We start from the raw sequence: 21,474 nt of genomic DNA, 5'->3' as shown, positions 1-21,474 counted from the left end.
CCGTTCGGCCCCGAGGCGTTGCAGCGGCCGCAGCGTGTCTGTGTCCTCAGACCCTGTTAGGCTCTCCTGTGTTGGCGAACGACGCCGTGCAGCGCGGGGCCGCTGCCCGCGAGGGGCAGGGTGGCTGTGGAAGGAGCCTGTGGGATTGCTGCCGCAGGACGCTGAGTCTGAAAAGTTCTGCCCGATGAGTGTGTCGTTCTGCCCGTGTGGCAGTAGCGCCTGTCTGCTTGGAACCTGCGGTTTGCTCGCAGGGAATAATACTCAGTGGGTCTATAGGTGCTATCTTTTAGAAACCCTCTTGGGTTGCTTTTGCTGGGGTTACTGTAAACCTAAACATATTTACAGTGGAAGGGATGAACAGGAATTGTTGAGTTTTGTCTATTTTCAGTTTTATTTGAAGTATTTTACTTTGGTTTTCTTATTTGCATGGGGATTTCTTATCATGGAGAAAGGGGGAATGCACAGGGTGGAAGTCATTAAGTAAACTAGAACTCTGCGGAATTGTGATTCTTGATTTATTTTTTTTATTCCTTTCCCTAATGACTTAGAATTCTAGTTAATATCTCTTTTAAAAATTAAAATTTCACAATTTAAAAAAAAATTTCACAAGCAGTCTATATGAAATCCTTTTTAACCTTTTCTCTTTTTTTATTAAAGGTGAAGACCCACTACTGTAACTGCAGTAAGATAGCTCTGGATACAAGTTTTATTCTTAAATTAATTTCAAACCCATTAATTTCCTTACTGGAAGTGAACTCTCCAGGTTTTCCAGTATGGCTCTGACCAGTACGTTGCTGCACAGTGCTTCCTTGTGTGGTGGATGCTGCAGGCACAGAGTTTTGCACCTCTTCCTTGGACCTCTCCCCAGCAATTCAAAACTGTACAGCAGCTACAGGAGGCCAGGGGCAGAGCCCAAGAAAAAACCCTCTTGGAAAGATGCTGATTTCAGCTTTAAGAAGTGTATTGATGTCTTCAAGACTCAGCTGAGTTTGTTGAAGAAGGAGACCAGAGATCACTTAGTAGGACCCGAAGGCTATCCATTAAGCCAGTACCTGTTGGAACAGACGAGGGTGTTGTGGCAGTTTCGGAGCCAAGAAGATTTAAATAAATGGATTATTTCCTCTGATGTAGAGATTGGAGGGAAAAGTGAAGTTTATCTCAAACTGGGTAGGAATAACCAGGCTGCTCTGCTGTATGGAACCCTCAATACGGAAGTACCTCGTGATGGGGAGACAAAATACAGTGGATATTGTAGCATGAGAGCTAAACCACCAGTGGTAAGTACAACTTCATGTTCACATGGCTTGTGTGACTGGCTCTGAGGGCATTTTTGTGTCATCCCTGTGGCTGCAAGTGCTCTGCTGTTCACTGCAGTTGGAACTGATTACTTTCAGGACTACTAGATGCTCTTTCAGGGGTGTAATTGCTGCTGTATCCTTTGACCTGGAAGGAACTTAAAATTTTTCTTGGGTTTTGTTTTCCTTTCTTAGAAAAGGAGTAATATGTGTTTGATCCTTTACTTATGTGTGATAGAAAGACCTGTTAGCAGCATCCTTGCAAATGAAAGATCTGTAATCACAAAATCATTAAGGCTGGAAAGGACCTCCAAGATCATAGAGCCCAAAATTGGTGTGATTAAAATAGATGTGTCTCTAAATTTCAAGTTAATTGACTGTGTCATAAGGAAAAACTTTCTGGGCTTTACCTTGGTCTATTCATTGAACTTGGTTAGGGTGAATGAGCTCATCTTTTTCTCTCAGAAGAACGGAAGATAATGCTTTGAAATATACTTTTAAAGGTCTGCCACCTACTGTACATGAGAAAAAATGAGACACAAATCATTGATGGCTCAGAATTGAGGAAAATAGAACCAGACGTGGATGTGCTTATTATTGATACTGCTTGTTTCATTCTTTATTTCTAAGCACCTTTTAAAAGCAAAGGAACATTCTGACTCGATGTATGGAATTCTTAACCATTTGTTTGTGTCCTGTCACAAGTACACAAGAAAAATCATTCAAGGGACAGAATCTTGGAGAGCTGAGAATATGAGTGTGCAAAATCAATGGGTAAATGAGGGGCAGATGAACACTGATTAAAATGGTGACACCGGATCAGAGGAATGGAACAGCAAGTGGAATCTTGTCTGAGTTAAACTCTCAGGACTGTTACTGACATGCAAATGTGACTCAAATTTTCACCTCCTAATTCTGAAGTAGTGGAGTCTATAATCCAGTTTGAAATCAGAAGGTAAAAACATATATGCAAAGACTTTTCTTTGTTTAAGTAGACTAAGAACTGTCAAAATGATAAAATCAAGCAGCCACAGACCTTGTATTAATATATTGATTATCTACTCATCTGCAAGATGATTTGGTAGGAGGACTGTTGATAGGTAATCATAGTAGTGCTGTAAAATAAAGGGGAAACCTCTGAATTTTTGGCGCTGATTTTGACCTTGTTTAGGCGATTCTGGCCAAGAATAATCCTGACCCCTGGCTCTCATTGCTCCAAGTGACCTCAGTGTAACCCTCTGAAGACTCTTGGATCTGCCTGTGTACAAATGACAACACCAGGACTTTCCAGATCTTTGGGAAAAATGCAGTTGAGAATTAGACATGCTTTCAATTCACATCATTATGCACAGTTAATGAAAAAAAGTGCTGGAAAAGATAAAGTGCTCCCAGTGCTTATGTTAGTCTTCAATTGGGGATTGAAGAATTTATCACAGGGGATAAATTCTCACTTCTTCAATTTCCTGTCATCATCTCTGAATAATCTAGAACTGACCACAGAAGATTAAATTTCATGAACTACCTGAAACTTAACGAACTACATAACTACTGATTCATCACAACACCATTGCGGGAGTTCGCGTACAAAAAGGCGACGCCATTATTCTTCTTGAATGTCTCGTGACTGTTTATTATTTACAAAAGTGTTTCTTTTATACACTGTTATAAGCGCCCACTTATTATTGGTTAACTACTATTACTAGCCCACCTTACAAACAATATAATTGGTTATTAACACATCAGTCATAAAATGCTTAACCATTATTCTCCACCCCTAACTATCTTCTACTTCTGCATCCCACAGCCAGGAGCTGCTTATCTTGCTACCTTCTTCCTCACATTCCCGCCGCAGCAGTGTCTTTGAGCAGCTTAGCTTGCAGCTTGCTCAGGCCCTGCTAGCAAGGTTGGATTGCTCACATGTCCATTAGCAATCAGAAATTCTCCCACATAGCATTTGTGTGCTTGCCTGATAGGGAATTCAGTCCTAGGAAGGAGGTCTGGTTTCTAATAGTTACAAGATCGTGGCTTATAATGAAAACATGAGTCCTTAGAGTGGTAATATTGCAATTTGTGGGCTCTAATACAGTGCTGAAGGAAATTCAGCAGCTAGTATGATGAAAGAGTAACCCAGTTTTCACTATGTCATGATAGATACTATCTGGCATAATAATGAGGGCAGTGATCAAGGCAACAGTGCTCTGTTCTTCATAATGAAAGTTTCCCTTACCTAAGGAGTATTAATTCTATTTATTAATAATTTGTAGGGGTCTTTCGCCAGGAAGAAGTATTATGACTGGTCCAATTTCAACAGTCTGTATTTACGTGTCCGTGGTGATGGCAGACCTTGGATGGTGAACATTTATACAGACCCTTACTTCTCTCATCAAAAGGATGACCTCTACAACTACTTCATGTTCACCCGAGGAGGACCATACTGGGAGGAAATAAAGGTGAACTAATGAGTCTTTCAAACTAGTGAGACTCTCTTGAGGTCCTGGCCAAAACACTGTGGAAGGGGGATTCTTTAACAGTCACAGTTTGTTTCTATTTCTGTCCATTCAGCATTTTTGTTATACAATGGACGTGGACCTTTGGGTTGGGAGTTCTCAGAACTGGGTTGTGCCAGGCCACACTGCGCTGATTGGATTTGATCTGCTATACACTCACCTAAATGCCTGCTGTTGGCTATTACTGGAGTAATAGGATAGATACAGAGATTGAAGTTTACCAGGTGTTGCCATGAATATTCTCCATGATAACCATTGTATCTGTAATACAAATGGGTATAGACTGGTGTAGGATTTCCTCCTGGCAACAGGATTTGCTTAACCCGTAGCCTGGCCGGGGTCAGCCAGAGACTCAGAGGTGTGGTTTGTCATTCATGACCTTTGTGACACAAAATCATATTTTTAAGAGTGAGTTCTGGCTCTTTTCTGCTGCAACATGTGGACCTTTTGTAATTGGTTGGTCACAACTTCAGAGAGGTTTGCACATCCTTATGAATTCGCATTGAGTGCTTCATAATACACTGCCCAGTCATGTCAGGACTGCCCACTGTTTCATAGATGAGTCAGGAGGATGAAAGTTGGTGTGCCATTGCTGGCTTGGATGTCTTCCTCTCACCCTCACCAGCCAAACCTCCCCTTTCTTGCTCCCACTGCATTCAAAGTCATTTTTACATTACTCCAAACTGCTCTGCTGGAGCGCTGATGTCTCAGTACAAATGAAGTTTGCACTATGAAATGCACACACTGAGGAGCTGTCAGTGTGCACACATGCTATGCTTTTTGCTGATTCCTGGTTATGTTGAGGTGTTATTGGAAGGAGATATTCCCCATGTAAACATCCACCATCTCTGCTGCAGCCCCTTGTCCTGTCCTGGCAGGGTGACCCTCCTGCATGGAGGCTACAGCCACCGTGGAACAGAGTGGGCCTGGAGCGGGTGGCGAGTGGCCAGTTGAGAAGGTTAATGTGGCCCATTCCCGTAGTACCCAACTAATGCTGATACCTGATGTAGCACAGTATTATTTCTTTTAATAAAACAGGCTTTTTTTTCCCCCCTTAAGTTTCTATTTTTTATATTGGTGACACTAAAGTCTGATTTTGTTTTGTTTATATCAGATTCCGTTCTCCAAATTCTTTATCTCCAGTCGAGGAAGAGTCCAGGATAACCAGCATCCTATCTGGTTGGACAAGGCAAGTTTTCTATGGGCTTTATCTGTTTGAAATTTCATATGACAAGGCAGTATAAGGAACACAACTGCTCTGCAAGAAATTCAGAATTTCCTTCAAGATCATATTGGCATAATATACATAATTTACAAACCCTTTAATGTTCGTGAATTTGAAATTGAAGGCCCTCTTCTTCTTATAAGGCACTTGTTCTTGAGTGTTTGCTTTTAAATTATCCTACTTTGTGATAGCAGTGTCAGTTTACTTTATAGGAGCTCCAAAATATTTTTGAAGTGATCTCTATAACCAAGAAACAACTTAAAATGTTCTTGGCTTTTCAACAACAAATTATTTTTTTTTGAAGAATGATCAAAGTGACTAAGCAATCTAAACTGCTGGTTGGCACAGTACTGCCAAAAATAGCAAAAGTAAATATCATAAGCTTCCTTTATGATACAGAAGACTTGTCAGGGATATTGTATCATGAGACCTTACTTGAGGATGTGCTGTATCAGTAATCTTTATCTGAACAGTAAACTGATGAGTTTATAGGCTATTTTGGGGTGGGTTTTTTTCAGGCTTCTAGTCTGCATTTTAAATAAAAGTGTTGAGATTTTATTTCTGCAAATAGGTAGACTAATTCACTGATTCACAGGAGACATGTTGGAAAATATTGTTTCTGTATCTTGTTTTTCTTTTAAATTTCAGTGACCCTCCTGAGGGCAGCTTAAATATCCAGTGACAAGCAAAAGGAAAACTAACAATGTTAGAAATATATATGGGGAGAAAATAAAAGGGCCATTACTTGAATCAGTGTTAGTCATCTGGAATGTTGCATTCCATTCCTAATTGCCTTAATGAATAAAACCCAAAAAAAAGTAAGAAAGAAAATTTGAGGGCAGCTAATTGACAGCATGAAAACAATCTGTTTTGGAGTAGAAGCTGAGGCCATAGAACGCAACTGTGGATGATCTGAAGAAGGCGAATCAACAGCAAGAAAAAAAATGTGTTATAGAAAAAAAGTTGTTACAAAAGGCCTAATTTAAATACAGCTACTGAGGATTTTATCAGTATTTGGAATATAGTCATTCAAAGTGGTAAATGAAAACACAGTGTATGGGGCATTTAAAAATATTTACTAGGAGTTAAAGGAACAAAATAGTGCTTGGTCAAAGCATCCTCCACTTAATTTTTGTTCGTGGTTCTCTTAAGTGTAGTACTTCACAGTAAAAATTATGCACTTGCAGTGTAATTTGAGAAACATATTTTAAAGAAACCTGAAAATCAGGGACGTGGTGTGAAGGCAATTTAGGAAATGCCTTGATCCTTCATGGTACTACTGTATGTTTCCCAAGGAACCATGAAAGGCAGGAAATAACTGTTGAACAGGAATAAAAAGCAGGACACAGCCACTATATCTGGGGCTTGAAAAGGAATAGATTCTTCAGAGCAGAGAGTTTAGGTGGCTTCTGTAGTCATCTGTAACAGTGAATCAGAAAGATGGAGCTTTGAAAACTCTCCAGGCTCCAGAAGCCAAGGGGCTGCTCATAGAGCTTGCTTTGGAGAAGGGACAGCCTTAATGCATTAGAATGGTCTGGGAGGAACGTCAATGCTGTGTTGTATTATTTTTTAAGCATACATTGGCAACATATATTTAGACTCAGTTATTCATCCAACACATCCTAGGCATTATTTTCCTGAATGCACAGCAGTCCTTAAAATCATGGGCACCACTCAGACCTGCACTTCTAGCAGGGCTTCAGGGCAGCTCGAGTTCAGTAGGCACTGGTGACTCAACTTGCTCTGAGAACTGTTAATAGTGGAGTCTCTGAAAGGTGTTTCATAATATGTCAGAGCTGTGAGATCTTTTCAGCAAGCCACAGGCCAATAGGAAGCAGACCTGAGCCACACAGATTTTCATGGAATTTATTGCAGTTAGAATAATTTTTTTAAAAATTGGAATAGTGGTGGCGGGGAATATTAGAGGAAAGGAATAAGCAATGTTCCTGAATATAAGAACATTATTCTAATTATAAAACAGTGGCTAAGAACTTTGCCTTAGTATTAAATGCAGCAAGTTTTATGCATTTTAAAATGTCTTTGGTGCTTTCACACTATACAAGGCTGTGACTTGATCTAGAATGATCCCTTACATCCTTAAGTGTATTATCTTTTGTACTCACAAAATTGTAACTGACTTTAGGAAAATGTGTTTATACACCCAGCTGTGATGAAATTGGTCACACAAACCCTGAAGGATAAAAATTGCAGCATTGCTTTAGTCTCAGGCTGTTCTAAATCAAGGGTTCAACACAGGGGTAGAAAGGCAAATGTGAAGTCATTTCCCACTGGGGTCTGTATTGAAAATGTGCTAGTGATGTGTTCAAGCCTTAAGAAATGCTGCTGCATTTGGAACAAATACCAGTTTAAAGTAGATGGGCCTGAATTGTTTGTAAAACATGAACGTGGGAGATACAATTGAGTTTGATTGTGATCTTATAAATACTGTTCTAATGTCTGTCTTTTAATTAGGTTAGTACTCTTGGATTCACAATTGGAGACAAAGTAGATGGTCCATTCCAGCTGGAGATCGATTTTATTGGCCTCTTAAATGATAGAGCTCATACAGAAGAATTTGCCTATGAAACATATGACAAGAATACTCCAGTCTAAGTTGTCTGGTGTCCTTTTGGGACATTCTTCAGATGTTTGGTTCATTTGTATAAAACACTTAACACGTGGCTTATAACAAATTGAAGATTCTACGTAAGCTGAGAGATAAATGGGTGAAGTGTTACACCACTGGCATCTTTGAGCTCACAAATACAGAGTCCTGGAGAGACTGTACACATAGATGGACTGGACTGGAACAGAGCCTGAGGGGAGTTGTGATGTGTTCTTACAACATAGTAACTCTTCACTGGGTAAGTTTTGGCTTCTGTCCTGACCTTTACTGAAATAAAGGTGTGCTTTATTTCATGTGCTTGTTGTTCTTTTTTTGCACAACAATTTAATTTTCTACAGTGTGTGCTTTACTGACAGCTGTAAAACACTTGCATCTGCCCAGTTTCAAACTAAAGTTTGATGAGAATTGCCACCCTGAGGACTGGTGTTACAGCACACTGGAAGCATGACTCAGCTGCTGAAATTTACAACTTAGCAGCAGAAGTGGAAAAGGCCAAAGTATTTCAACCTTTAGCTTTGGCTTCTCTGGATAACTAAAAAAAGAAAAAGCTGCCACTGTCAAGGTTGAAACAGTAGCTAAGCAGCAAGCTTGGCTTTTCCTTTAAATCTGTTGAGCCTTACAGAGCTAAGATTGTTACAAATAAGTAATGCTCCAAGGGAGGGTTGAGAGACAACCTGCATCCCTGTCTCCTCTGTGAAGAGACACAGCTTGGCTCGACTAGCACAATTGCAGGGCAGAGCAGGCCACACTTTTGAACTGTGCAATTGGTCTAATCCAGCTATGTTATAAGAAGTCAGAGCCTGAGGTTGTGGCATAAAGCTCACTCCCTCCTCTTCCTCTGAGAAGTCTGGTTTTCAGTGGTTCGAGAAATATTTCACAAAGCAAGTGCTGAATGGTTTTGTTTCAGCTGTCACAAATTTAGTCTCAGCAAAGCACTAACCTCCTCCCCAATGCCCTTAAGTATACTTTACAAATACTAAATGTGCTTGTAGTTTGTGGCAGAGACCATAATAAAGCAAGCTGAAACAATATCTTGTACTATAACTTTCCTTTTAAACAGTATTCAACAGCTTAAGTGCAAAAGAAGCGTGATATTTATTGTTTCTAAAGATGCCAAAGCAAATATGCTTTCATAAAGTGGTAGGCAAGCTAATGGGTAAGGAAAACTTGTCAGAGAAAGACACAGGAGTAAAAGTGTGAACAAAACTAGTGCTATACAAAGTAGTTACACAGAGTACACTAGATGATATACAGGATATATACAAACTATTTATTTTGCCAGTTAAGAATATAAAAAATCTTGTTTGTTCTTGACATTTCAGCATATGTTGGAGAGTGTACTAAATTCAGTGAAACATTTATTTGCTCAATAACAGACTACAACTGCTAAATGAGCCATCCAGTTCCATTCATAACAAATCCAGAAAGCTTTTTTATTTTTTAAAAGTAAAAATAACAACTTCTTTTAAACCTGAGGTATTGGAATGTACCTCACTACTACACTATAGCCAGATGTGCCTACACTGCTATAACCTCTTCTAAGCATCGTAGAGATAACATCTGCTTTTTACCATAGAAAGGAACAAAACCAGCTTAAGCATTCAAAGCATCTAGTGGGCAGTTTGTAAATTCTCAGTTGTGGCTCTTTTTATAATACGGTAGTTTACAATGATGTTATGCTGTTAAGCTTTTAGTTTTCCAGAGAGCTTGTTTATTTTTTTCTTCTCTTTGAAATTCCCTACTATGTCATGAGCATGCAGTTAGAAATGCTGAATAATTGCTGTAACTGTTGTTCAGCAATTTAAGGATTGATCTGAAGAACAGGCCAAGCATATATTTCCAACTCCTGTAATTTTACCAGTGGAACTTTTTGGAGCTTGATACCCAAAGCCTGCATTCTACCAGGAACAAGCACATTCTGGTGCACAAGTCTGGCCTAAGTTCTTGAGCATCTTTTTTACACTTATATTTTCCTCTTTGACATGTTTTAGTTAAATAAATTGGTTAAATGAAAATATTATGAAGCAACAAGAGAGAGTTCTAAGCTCCTAAAAGTTTAGAACTCTCATCCCATTGAAGAAGTTGATCCCAGAAACATTATGCTCAGGTACATTACAAGGTCACATTAATTGCTCTCTGGATAGCACTAACTAATAGCAACCTGAACAATACACAGCACTGATATTTACATGGCAGGAACAGTATTTACAGTGATTTCTTAGACGATTCTTATTCTTCCTAACACACAGATAGTCCTCGACGGTTTTCAAGAGCCTGAGCCTTTTTCTTTTTTCTCTCTTGTTCGTGTTTCTCGCGTCTTTCTTCCCTGAGGGGGAGAAAGAATACAGACAGATGAGATACCAAGTTATATTAAAGATAGAGACACAAGCAACCAAAGGAATCTGAAGCTGACCAAGGCTTAAGACTTATTTAATCAGTGCGCTGCACATGCCACAGGCAGAGAGAACAGTACCATTTTGGACTGAAGGCAAACATGATTAGACATACAGGTCTAACTTTCAAGCTAACAACATGTCAATATTCACAGCTTCGTCCAAGGTGAAGGTAAATCTCCAAACGCAAGAGCTGATAGCTTTCATGGAAAAAAATCTAACAAATTCAGAGTGAGCCTCCTTGTTGGCCTTCCTGGTACTAAACAGTCAGTGGAAGCAAAAGTAGCTTTAATACAAAAGTAGTCCTTCCTGAACTGCATATTTAAATCTTAAAAAGAAGAATGAGTAATCATATTATTTTAAGTAACACTATTCATAAAACAACTGGTGGTGTACTAACCTTGTCTGACGATGTGGCTGTTTGTAGTCTTTCTTATGTGAAGAGATATTGCTCCCACCAGACTTACTGGGGACAGTATTTTCTTTAAATTCTCCCCATGGTTTTAGTCGTCCTATAGTTTAGGGGCAATAAAAAGAGACGAGTTTACTAATTTAGTAATTGTGTGCTTAACTTCTTATCCTTAATTTTATCCTAGTTAGGCTGGGTTTTTCTGGTTAGCTTTAAGGTGAAATGCCTCTTCAGCTGTATTGTCAGTTTCATCAGCCCATTCCTTACAAGTAGTTCCATAAGAAGTAACACCTGACTACTTACTAGTAGTAAAGCTCACCACACAGTTCAGCTTCTCATACAATAGTGCACTTCAAAAAAGTGCAAGGAGTATTTCATATTTCCTGTACATACATCTATTAAGTGGAATACAAGAATGTTACTTCTTGTATTTATAGGCTTTTGGTGATAAAGTCTTATTCTTTAGTAGCGAGGCTCTTAAAGCATATATTATGTAGAAATTAAACATCAGTCCACAAATTGGGAATTCAGAGAAGGGAAAAGGGACAGGAGAAGAGAGTCTGAACTTTGCTATCACAGTTTGTATCAATGCCTCCCTGTATGAGCAGCTGAGTATAAGGGTATGACCAACACAAACTGCACAGGATCACAGTACCTTTATGTGGCTGATACCGAAGTGGCCTCGCGAGACTTGCTTTGAGGTCAAATGTCCTTGTGCTTGTGGGTTCTGTAGATTGAGCTGAAAACTTGAAGGGAGTGATAACTACAAAAGGCATCAAAATATCATAATTAGAGTAGCAAGATCATCACTGTACACAAAGTTGGAAAGTGCCTGTGAAGACCACCTTACAATTATCAAGGTCAAAAAGCCACTAAATGCTACTGTCTGCTATCTCTAAAGATAGCATTGCAAATACAGCTCACTTGAAATAGGGAGCTTCCAGGTCTGGAGAGAGCAATAGTTGTAGAGTACTAGCCCTTTTGCTATGATTATACTATGCTTCATGTGTTTTTCTAGTCCTGAGCAAATTGTGTTTCCTAGTCCCTATGCTTATCTGGAAGCAAGTGTTTTTTCCCATTAAACACAGCATTCTTCTGGAACAGGCCAGCTTCAGGTCAGCATGGCACTTTACTTTCCCCTTCAAAACATCACTATTTTTATACAGAAAAACAAACAGCGCTGGGTTCCTGACCTGGCAAATGCACCTGTGATGCTAAGGGTAGCAGTGGCTGCACTGACAGAGCTGTGCTGGTGCAGAGATCATTAGATCAGAAGATTTCTGGTTTTTCTCAGTTCTAGTTCCTGAGTTAATCAGGGTTGCTGAGGCTGATAATAACAGGTTGTCCTAACACACTGCTAATCCCACAAGGAGAATGAGACCTCCGAGATGTCAGGAGCAACTCCCTGTGCAGACAGGGTCTCCCTGTATCTGCTATGTCAATCTTCTGCTGTGTAGTCCCTAAAGGTCTAAATGATTTTCTGTCCTCTTTTCTGTAGTTAGCTAGGTCCCATATATTTAAGTCTTGGCACCTAACCATTTTAGTCAAACCACTGGAAACCAAAAGAAACAAAAACTACTGCAGTTTCTAAAGAATCAGTCATAAATTAGAGAATTAAATTAAAAACTGGGTCTACATGACATTAGGTTATTAAAAATTTATATAATAATTTAGTAAGTCTTGATCTGAAAGAGCCAAATGTTCATCAACCACTTTACCCTTTGATGCAGACAAATCACTGTTTCTTGCACTTCCTTTGCTGGTTTTCAGACTTATCTTGCAGCTCTTTTGAGTGTCAGGTGTGCAGATCTCTTCCACGTATGGAGACATTCTAGATGGAGTCTTGGTAAGAGAACGTTTGTGTTCATTATCTTTTGTGGCTTCTGAAAACCTGAAAATTATTAGAAACATGAAGACAAGTTTAGTCACCTAGAAGGAATCTAAGCAACATGCCAGAATACAGAAGGTCCTGCATTCTACTTTCCTTACAGGTAGGAAATTTTACTGTATATAAGATATTCACAGCTCATGCATAAACTGCACTAAAATGCCTTGCTGGTTATATAACAGTTTTCAAGTTACAAGCCATCATCAAGTGCGGTAAGTAATATTAGGAATTACAAAGAACTGACTTTCCTGTTATTTTGGAGAGCAAATATATTTGGATGCAAATGTTAGTAGATTTCTTCAACAGGTGTGATTGCTTGAGATTTGGATTCTGTAGTAAAGCATAACCTATCAATACTGTTAAAGTCAAATTAAGAAAAACTGAAAGAAAATTAACAGAATGCTAGAACTCCACAAGATCTACAAGGGAAAGAAGCTGGAAATTTTAGTCAAAACACATATTACCTGCATACCAGGATATCCATGTGCTGTATGTATATGTGTATATGCACATTTTTAATGCAAATGTTTGAGTACATATATATAAACACATGAAAGAAAATGCAAAATCTTGCATGAAGCAATGCCCTTATCAAAATAAACTAAAAGCCTGCAAGATTCAGAAAGGGAGTGCGAAAATGTTGAAGAAAGGTGTGTTTTGTGGGCTAGCAAGTTTATGATGACAAACACATTGAAAGAGCCACCTCTGAGAATATTTGGACCAATAGAATGGAAGCAAATTCTAAAAGTGCTGTTTTGGTTTACATATTGCTAAGAATCAATTAGGGCTTCAATGAAGACAGCAAAGACCATGCAACAGGACACCAGAGGCAGAATTAATATTGTCTTCATTTGTTATCTATTGAAATTAAACAGAGGACACTTGAAGTAGAAACACAGCTAGTAAGATTATAAACTTGATTTTGACCTTTGAACAGCCAAAGATCTGCATTCCAAAGTCACATGATTATGCATTATCAGATATCAGTATTAGAAGTTGCACTGACTTCACAACAGCAATCTCACACACACTTTATTCAGGGACCAAAAAGCTCCAGCAGCTCTAACCTTGGCATGCAAAAATTGAGAAGTGAAGGTCACCAGAGAAATGGAAAGTAACAAAACCAAGCCCTGAGCAGTGTGTATTGTTAGCAGGGGTAGAATGTCTAATCAGACCTTCAGTCACTGTGGAAAGTTTAGTGATTAGAGTCAGAATTAGTACAATAGTTACAAATGACAAAGTAATAGCACAGACAAGGATGTTCACTAGGAAGAAAACCAAAAGGGCATTTATCAATGGAATACCATAAGGACTGTCCCCTTTGATTCCTTCTTTTAAAAGGCTTATTGTTTAAGGCTTTAGAAAAAGTATTAATAAGCTAATAAAATTTACCAATAACAGAAGTCCATGAAACATCAACATTAATAGAGAATTAGATTACTGTGAAGGAATAATGACATGAGATATAATAGCATTGAGTATGAGTTCATGCATTTAGCAATTTTTCAAGACTTTCTGGTGTTAACTTGGTTTCCATCTGCAAGAAACAATCTGCTTAAAGTAGTCAATGTGACCCTGGTGGGAGATGGAAGTAGAGGAGAAAAAGGAATAGAGTGTACCTAAAAATCCCAAATGATGAGCCCATTGCAAGACTCACGTGGAACACTGAATACCGTTCTGGTTAAGAAATTAATTCTGATATAACAGAGGCTGTTAGGTTGCCTGACAAAATGGAAAATCTAACAGTAAGAGAAGAAAAGTAATTTGCTTGGTTGCTTTAGGAAATTGAAAGCCACGATGCAAGATTCCTCTAAAACAGACACAAAAATGAAGAATCAAGATAGCAATAGCATAGTAAAGCTCAAACCAGCCATGAAGCTAGGCTGGAAGTTAATAATCAGAATTAGTCCTGCATAATTTGTGCTTGGAATAGAAATAATGTAGTAAAATTACAGTCAGTGTTAATAATTTCACATGTGTCATGCCAAATGGCTTGCTGGTAGTTTTGATTTGTTCTTTTTACCTGACATTCATTTTGGATGTTGAAAGGACAGAAGGATTAAATGAAGATTTCCTGGATAAAATACTCCGATTAGCAGCAGTCAGAGAAGTCCGTGGTGAGCGCCGGAGGTTGCTAGGAGTGCAGGTGATAGAGTACCTGATTCTTTCTGGGTTTGGGCTGAATAAACGCGTTTTGCTGCTGGTTCGTTTCTAAGGAAAAGCAAATCATGAGTTACCAGACTGATAAAAATTTATCTGAAAAGCAGCCAAGAGGAAGGGAAAACAGTCTCTTCAGTTCTTTTTTTTTTTTTCCTTAAAAGCATATTGTGAACCTAAGTAGTTTTATTATTATTAAACTGATCTGAAAGCACTGTTAGAACTGTTACATGGAGTGCCTGTTGCTGATATTCGTAAGGGGTTTGATTTTTTGGTCAATGCCTGCAAACAGTAATTTGTCTTAAGTATACATTGATACAATATATACCATGAAAAAAAAAGTCTTGTCTGACTGTTTCAATGTTACTGCTCTGATAACAGACATGGCAGTACTAGGATAATGATTGGACTTGACAATCTTAAAGGTCTTTTCCAAACTGAAGGATTCTAAGATTCTATGTCCATTGACATATTCACTGATACATTACTGTCACTTTTCCAGGCTCTGCCACACTTTGAAAGAGGCCCTGTTAGCAGCTTTCATCCATGTGAGGGTTAAATATAAGAAATGAGAGTTAGGGCCACTGAGAATAACCTAGATTGCTGATGTTTTAAAGGACAGTCACATGCAGCCATTGGACAGTTCTTTAAGGCACAAAAGAGAAACTTAATATTTAATTCCTGCTCTCTGAAGCTACTTACTCCTCTAAAGAGACTCTACAGGACTTAGAGAGTCTCTGAAAATAAAGGCATAAGGGAGGAGAAGATATCTTCCTCTGTTATCACTTACCTTGACTGCACTAAGAGAACTGCTGCAGTTTTCATTCAATTTTTGTTTCCTCTCCATGTAGTCAGCAATAGATTCCATTTTCTTGAACTGAGCCTCATGCAGCTTTTTAAAGTCTAAGATGTTCCAAACAAACAAACAAAAAAAGATTCATAGATATGATATGCTCCTACAGAAGTTTAGTACTTAGTAGGACAGTACTGCAACACCTGTTGTTATGGCCTCAAAGAAAACATAATGTGTCCCTCTAGTTAAAGACTGAGTCACCAAACAGTAAGAAAAAGAAACTACTTCAGCAGCTACAAGTTGGAAGATGGACCTCAACATGGGAAATTTTTTTGTTTGCTTGCTTTTTAAAGAGAGGATAGTCTCTTCTTGGAGCACAGATAAAAACTTGAGTTGCAAGAAAAGAAAAAGCAGCAAACTAAGTCTCCCTTTACACACAGAAAACACATCTGTTTGTGAGATGGTCTGTTATCTTACTTGGTGTAGTAGCTTTCATTCCTGTTTTCACAGACCTAGATGCACGGCTGACATGTAAAGGGATCTTCCGTCCTGCATGATGAGCAGCACCTGGTACAGTAAAATTAGACAAAATCATTAGAACTCCTGGAAAACATTTTAAAGTTGTTACATGGCTTTAAAAGTATTTGTTCCAAAACACACCTTATCTCCTCAAAGTGGGTTTAGGTTTTGAGAAATAAAACCAACAGCTGGAATAGGTAACATCCTAAGTCTCTCAAGAGTGTTTTAATTGGTTTGCCATTAATAGCATGTCTTGACAAACAACAAGCCCAGCATGAACCTGACAGTTATATTAGGTTAATATCTCATGATAGTATTTTACATGGGAAGTTAAAAAGATAACTTGATAACAAAGAAATAGCTTTTGACCAGCTTTTCTGCCACTGCCTTATATACGTACAGAGAGTCTAAGTTCTTTTTGTCATTTCTGCTCTCAGGTATAGTATTAAGCTCATGTTCACATTTTCATGATTAATATTCTTAAAGGGAAAAAAAAAATCAGGTAAAGACTTCACATCAAGTTCAGCATTTGCATATCAAAAGCTAATGTTTGCTTTTCTGTTCATTCACATCCCCTTATAAGCAAACTTACATGACCTCAATATGTTGAAATGAAGATTTATTTGAAGCAAATAATGGGGTTGCCGAAAGTAATTGTTGAAAAAAAAAAAAAACTTCTCATCATTAAATCCTAGATTTCTAAGCGAATTTCAAAATTTCCAATAAGATTGTCCTTGTAAATTCTACTGAACATCAAGAATATCCATTACACAGCATAATACAGACTACATACACCTAGCCTAACCAGAGCAAATAAAAATGTGTCTGTGTATATATACATATTTATCTATCTTACTTGACAGACTCATAATACCAACAAATTATCAAATTGGGTAGACAAACTCATTTCTTCATGTCAGCTGCATACACAAAGGAGTGAGGGATAAGTGAACTATTTTCAGCAGCATCATGTTTGAAAGACTAAAAAAAAGTCACCAGATGGAAAAATGATCCACTGGAATATGTTCAGATACTGTGAGGTAGTTCAAACAAATTATAAAGTATTCTGTCTGTATCTCCTTTTCTAATAATTTTATTCCTGGGAAGAACAAGATAAACCTGTCTATCCGTAGGAAAAGACAAATGAAGTATGAGGAAGCAAGTTCTCCCTTTCTTACCACCTTTTAAAGAAGCCAATTAACACCTCAGGTGTATCCCAAATGACACTGATCCTTTTTGAAGTGCAAGATGCAGATAAACTCTCACTAAAACATCAACTCCAGAGTTCTGAAGTCAAAGCCAGCAGAATTCCTACACTGCAGAATTTGTGGATTTGTATTACAGTAGCTTAAACAAGTATACAAACCAGACAGATTTTTTTCTGGTGTCTCCAAATGTCACCAGACATGCTACAAAAATCTTTGCAGACACAATAAAATGTACCTTATGGTTATTTTAAGTAGTACTAATTACTAAATTTACTTTGATTTTTCTACTTACGTTCATCTCTCCTGCTTTTAGCAGAAGTCTTCTCTGCTTGTTTCTTGTGACCAGGAGTCCCTGGATTCTCAATAGCTATCTTTTCAGTTACTTGTTGCTTGCTTTGGAGTACTTTCTGTCCTCTCTCCTGCTCTCCCTGAGGCACTTCATTTTCTTTCATTTCAGAATGCACCTGCAATTTAAAACATACTTCATTTAAACAGTTTGTTCCAACTGGATATAAAGAAAGGCTGTTGTTCTGCGGACAGTCAGTGGAACAGGTTGCTCAGAGTTTCATAGATTTCATCTTCAGAGGTTTCCAATATCAGATTAGACAAAGTCATAAGCCCTGTGGTCTAACCTCATGGTTGAGCCTGCTTTGATTGGGAGATAGGGCAAAATATTTTCTGAAGTCCAACCTGAATTAACCTGTGAAATACTTACTATGTTACTTAAACAGATATTTTAGAAAGCTTTTACCTGCACAGCTCTAGCATTTCAGTATGAAATCGCCTTTATTGACAAAAGTTAATGATTTGCAAGTAAAAATAAATTTACTGGGCATGTTACTTTTTACTATTGCTGTTTTGGTTACTGTATAATTCTCTAGCACTGACAGACTAACACTCCTCATTTCCTTTCTCTAACTCAGTAGAAGCTATTCAGACAGTTCTTTGTTTACTCACTTCTTGCAGGTAACTCTAGAGAACAAAAATTTTACTACCATCTCACCCTGAAACTTCCCCTCCCTCAGTCACACAACACATGAATAAACCCACTAAAGGTTTACTCATGAGTTGTATGAATATATAGCCTTCGCAATAAAAAAAGTGAAGTGAGGTTTAAGCAATCATCCAACTTCTGATAATGTTTTCTGTACCAAAAAAAGTGAGAACAGCCTTATTTTAGACTAATTCTGAAACTAACCTAATATTCAGAATACTATGAACTAGTGAAAGCAGTCTTGCACTCAGATAGTGTTTGGAATTGAATATTTCTTAGAGGAATTTATTTCCTTGAAACAGTGACTAGCAAGTAATTTGTTTATTATGGAAGAGCACATAGTTCAGGTAGACAAAAGTCAGTGCTACAAAGTACAGAACAGCACTACCAGAACGCTTGCGTATGAAATTCTCATATGTATACATATATATAAATGTATACCATCTATAAATGATGGTAGAAAATAAATCAAGTATATATTTAAATTATGCTGAGAGAAGGGGGGACAGTCAGCACACAAAACCAAGCAATGCAAATTACCTCTTTCTCATCAGAAAGTCCCGGGATTTCTTCACTGATATTAGTTTCTTCATGAGGGTTCCTCTTTTTCCTAGTTATTTTCTTTTCTTTATCACGTCTTTTTGTAATAAAAGACATTGAATCAGCCATCGTCGCCTTCTGGTTGCTCAGTTCATCTGATTGGATGGAAGCAGATGCACTTTTTCCAGCATCCTGTAGCAGAAAAACATTACAATGTTGAAGATACCAGATGCAGACATAAATTAGATACTCCAGGAACAGTTTCAAATTTATTATTGCAAAAAGCATTTCAGAGAAGAAAACAGTACCCTGCCATTTATCAACATAGTAGTCAAGGAGCTGGACTTCCCTAAACATCAAAGCTCATTGTTTGAAGACTTTAAAAATAATTCCTATTATTGTTTTATTATACTGTATTTCAATAAGATTATCAAAACCTAACATTTCATATTTGAAATCTAACTTGCATGATGCCATAACCCTCCCAGCTTTGTATGTTTCTGTGGAATACTCTTGACCAAAAACCCAGGGCCTCTTTCAAGCCAACAAGATTAAAGATTTAAAGATTTTAAAGGAAATGCTTAGATTGAGATATATTTTTGAAAAAAGCCAATACCAAAATACTTTTTATCAAAAGCAGAAGACATTACCACACCCCACAAAATAATTCAGCTTACAGAAGAGAAAATGCAAAGAAAAAACTTAAGAAAACAATACATTAAAAGATGAATAAAGGAAATGTCACAACTGTATTGCTTTCATTATAGTGTTAGCATAGGTAAATTGTAGTAGATGCAAAATGCTTTCCAACTAGTATCTAGTCCCCTTCATCCAGGCATACAAAAATGAATCAAATATTTGGCACAGACTACTGTCTGGAGATAAACAGGCAAGAATTAGGAATTAATCAATGGAAATTTGTCAGAGTGGGAGACAGACCCGGAGTAATGATGAGTCTCAATATGAGTATGGTCATTCTCGTTTATTGTTTACAAAAGTGATTCTTTTATACACACCTATTATAAGCATCCACTTATCATTGGTTAACTACTATTACTAGCCCACCTTACACACAACATAATTGGTTATTAACATATCAATCATAAAATGCCCCAATCATTGTTCTCCACCTCTAACCATCTTCAGCTCCTGCATTCCACAGCCAGGAGCTGCTTATCTTGCTACCTTCTTCCTTGCATTCCAGCCAGAGCAGTGTCCTTGAACAGCTTAGCTTGCACCTTGCTCAGGCCCTGCTAGCAAGGCTGGACTGCTCACACGTCCGTTAGCAATAAGAAATTCTCCCACAGAAATTAAATTTAGTATTCACAGAGAATAATTTTACACTGATGCTGAAAAATAAATTGTTAATTCTGGCAGCTGAAAGGAAATCAGCTTTGGGTCATATTAAGAGGCCAATTCAAAATCAACATCAGCCCATCTTTTCTATCAGTACATGAGTACATTAAACTATGGGATCTATGAAGAAAAAGGTATTTTATTACAGCTCACCTCATTGTCAAACCCACCCTTCAGCCCATGCCCTGCTTTACTGGTTACAAATTTAGTTTCATATCTCTTAAAAACAACGGTGATTTATCATCTATTACCACATTTTCATCCTCTTGTTTTGTCCTTTCAAAGTGTTGCTTCAATGACTTCAACAATTTGTCTGCCTGAAGAGAAAGCAAAACAACATATTAACCAAATAGTCCATTAAGCCAGCAAACAAAAAAATCTGCATACACCCAACTAGTGGCCAACAAATAAGAAGAACATTTCCTGAGTCCAAGGGAATAAGACATGCCTAGGTCTTCACTCAAGTCAATCAAATTAGAGAAAGTGCTTAATGCCACATATAAATCTGCAGCATATTCTCCACAGACACTCAAAGACAAATTTCTCTGATTAAGTTTCTTCTGGTCCATCTGTTTTCCGGACAGGTTGTTCAAGGATGCAGGAAAGACTGTTTCAAGCAATACTGCACAGCTGAACATGAGATAAAATCATATCAGATTTCTGCAATTTGCCTTGCCCATGTTACATGCAAAACATTCTTTTCATCTCTTACATACATTTAACAATAATAGCAATAAAATAACAAAAACATGTCATTGATAATTCAGTCTATTAAGACTCTTAAACACCTAACTGGAAAGGTCAGCATAAAATCAAACCCAAATTAGAAATTTAAGAACAAAACATCCCCAGATAGGGAACTGTTGGAGCAAGTTCAGAGAAACAAAGTGGGTAAGTTGTTAAGAGGACTGGAGCACCGCCCCTATGAGGACAGGCTGAGGACGTTGGAACAGTTTAGCCTGGAGAAGAGAAGGTTGCGTAGAGACCTCCTAGAAGCCTTCTAGTATCTGAAGGGGCTACAGGGAAGGCAGAGAGGGACAGTGTGTTAGGATCTGCAGTGACAAGCCAAGGGGGAACGGGTACAAATTGAAAGAGAGAAAATTTAGGTTAGATATTAGGAAAAAGTTTTTACTGCGAGGGTGGTGAGACACTGGAACAGGTTGCCCAGGGAGGTAGTGGATGCCCCGATCCTGGCAGTGTTCAAGGCCAGGCTGGATGAGGCCTGGAACAACCTTATCTAGTAAGGAGGTGTCCCTGCCCATGGCAAGGGGCTGGGACTAGATGATTTCTAAGGTCCATTGCAACTCCTAGGATTATATGAAATTCTGTATTAAGCTAAAACTCCAAGAAAAACTCTTGGTCTCGTCAGGAAGGCGAATTCCCTTGTCCGTCCGTCCGTCCATCGTCCGGTCCGCCCTACCCCCCCAGGTTGTGAATCTCCTTTCTTTTAAGGCTTTATGACTTCTCCTGCCGGCGGTGCCTGCCAGGAGAGACCAGGCCGTGTCATACGCCTGCAGCTCTAGGCAAGAGATCGGTGCCTGCTCAAACTTCGCGCCGTTAGCCG

General features: G+C 38.3%; 2 protein-coding genes across 2 annotated transcripts; one reads left to right on the top strand and one right to left on the bottom strand.

Annotated features, from left to right (window-relative positions):
• Positions 1-685: 685 nt before the first annotated feature.
• On the top strand, positions 686-7,948 carry NDUFAF1 (NADH dehydrogenase (ubiquinone) complex I, assembly factor 1). The gene is made up of 4 exons (XM_009082560.1): positions 686-1,277; positions 3,560-3,745; positions 4,917-4,991; positions 7,500-7,948. Exons 1-4 carry the CDS (start codon positions 774-776, stop codon positions 7,638-7,640), a joined length of 906 nt encoding a protein of 301 aa, XP_009080808.1. The 5' UTR covers positions 686-773; the 3' UTR covers positions 7,641-7,948.
• Positions 7,949-9,891: 1,943 nt separating this feature from the next.
• On the bottom strand, positions 9,892-21,429 carry NUSAP1 (nucleolar and spindle associated protein 1; the record flags this gene model as incomplete). Its single annotated transcript, XM_009082561.1, has 11 exons — positions 9,892-9,979; positions 10,447-10,558; positions 11,111-11,218; positions 12,174-12,346; positions 14,367-14,554; positions 15,291-15,403; positions 15,771-15,860; positions 17,313-17,484; positions 18,555-18,746; positions 20,162-20,227; positions 21,365-21,429. Coding segments are annotated over 11 exons (1,367 nt in total), but the record flags the coding sequence as incomplete, so codon positions are not given.
• Between the last annotated feature and the right edge of the window lie 45 nt (positions 21,430-21,474).

This window comes from Acanthisitta chloris, unplaced genomic scaffold (assembly GCF_000695815.1).
Source record: "Acanthisitta chloris isolate BGI_N310 unplaced genomic scaffold, ASM69581v1 scaffold19299, whole genome shotgun sequence".
NCBI lineage: Eukaryota > Metazoa > Chordata > Aves > Passeriformes > Acanthisittidae > Acanthisitta > Acanthisitta chloris.
Note: the sequence above shows the minus strand (reverse complement) of the source record. Positions and strands in the feature narration are given on the sequence as shown.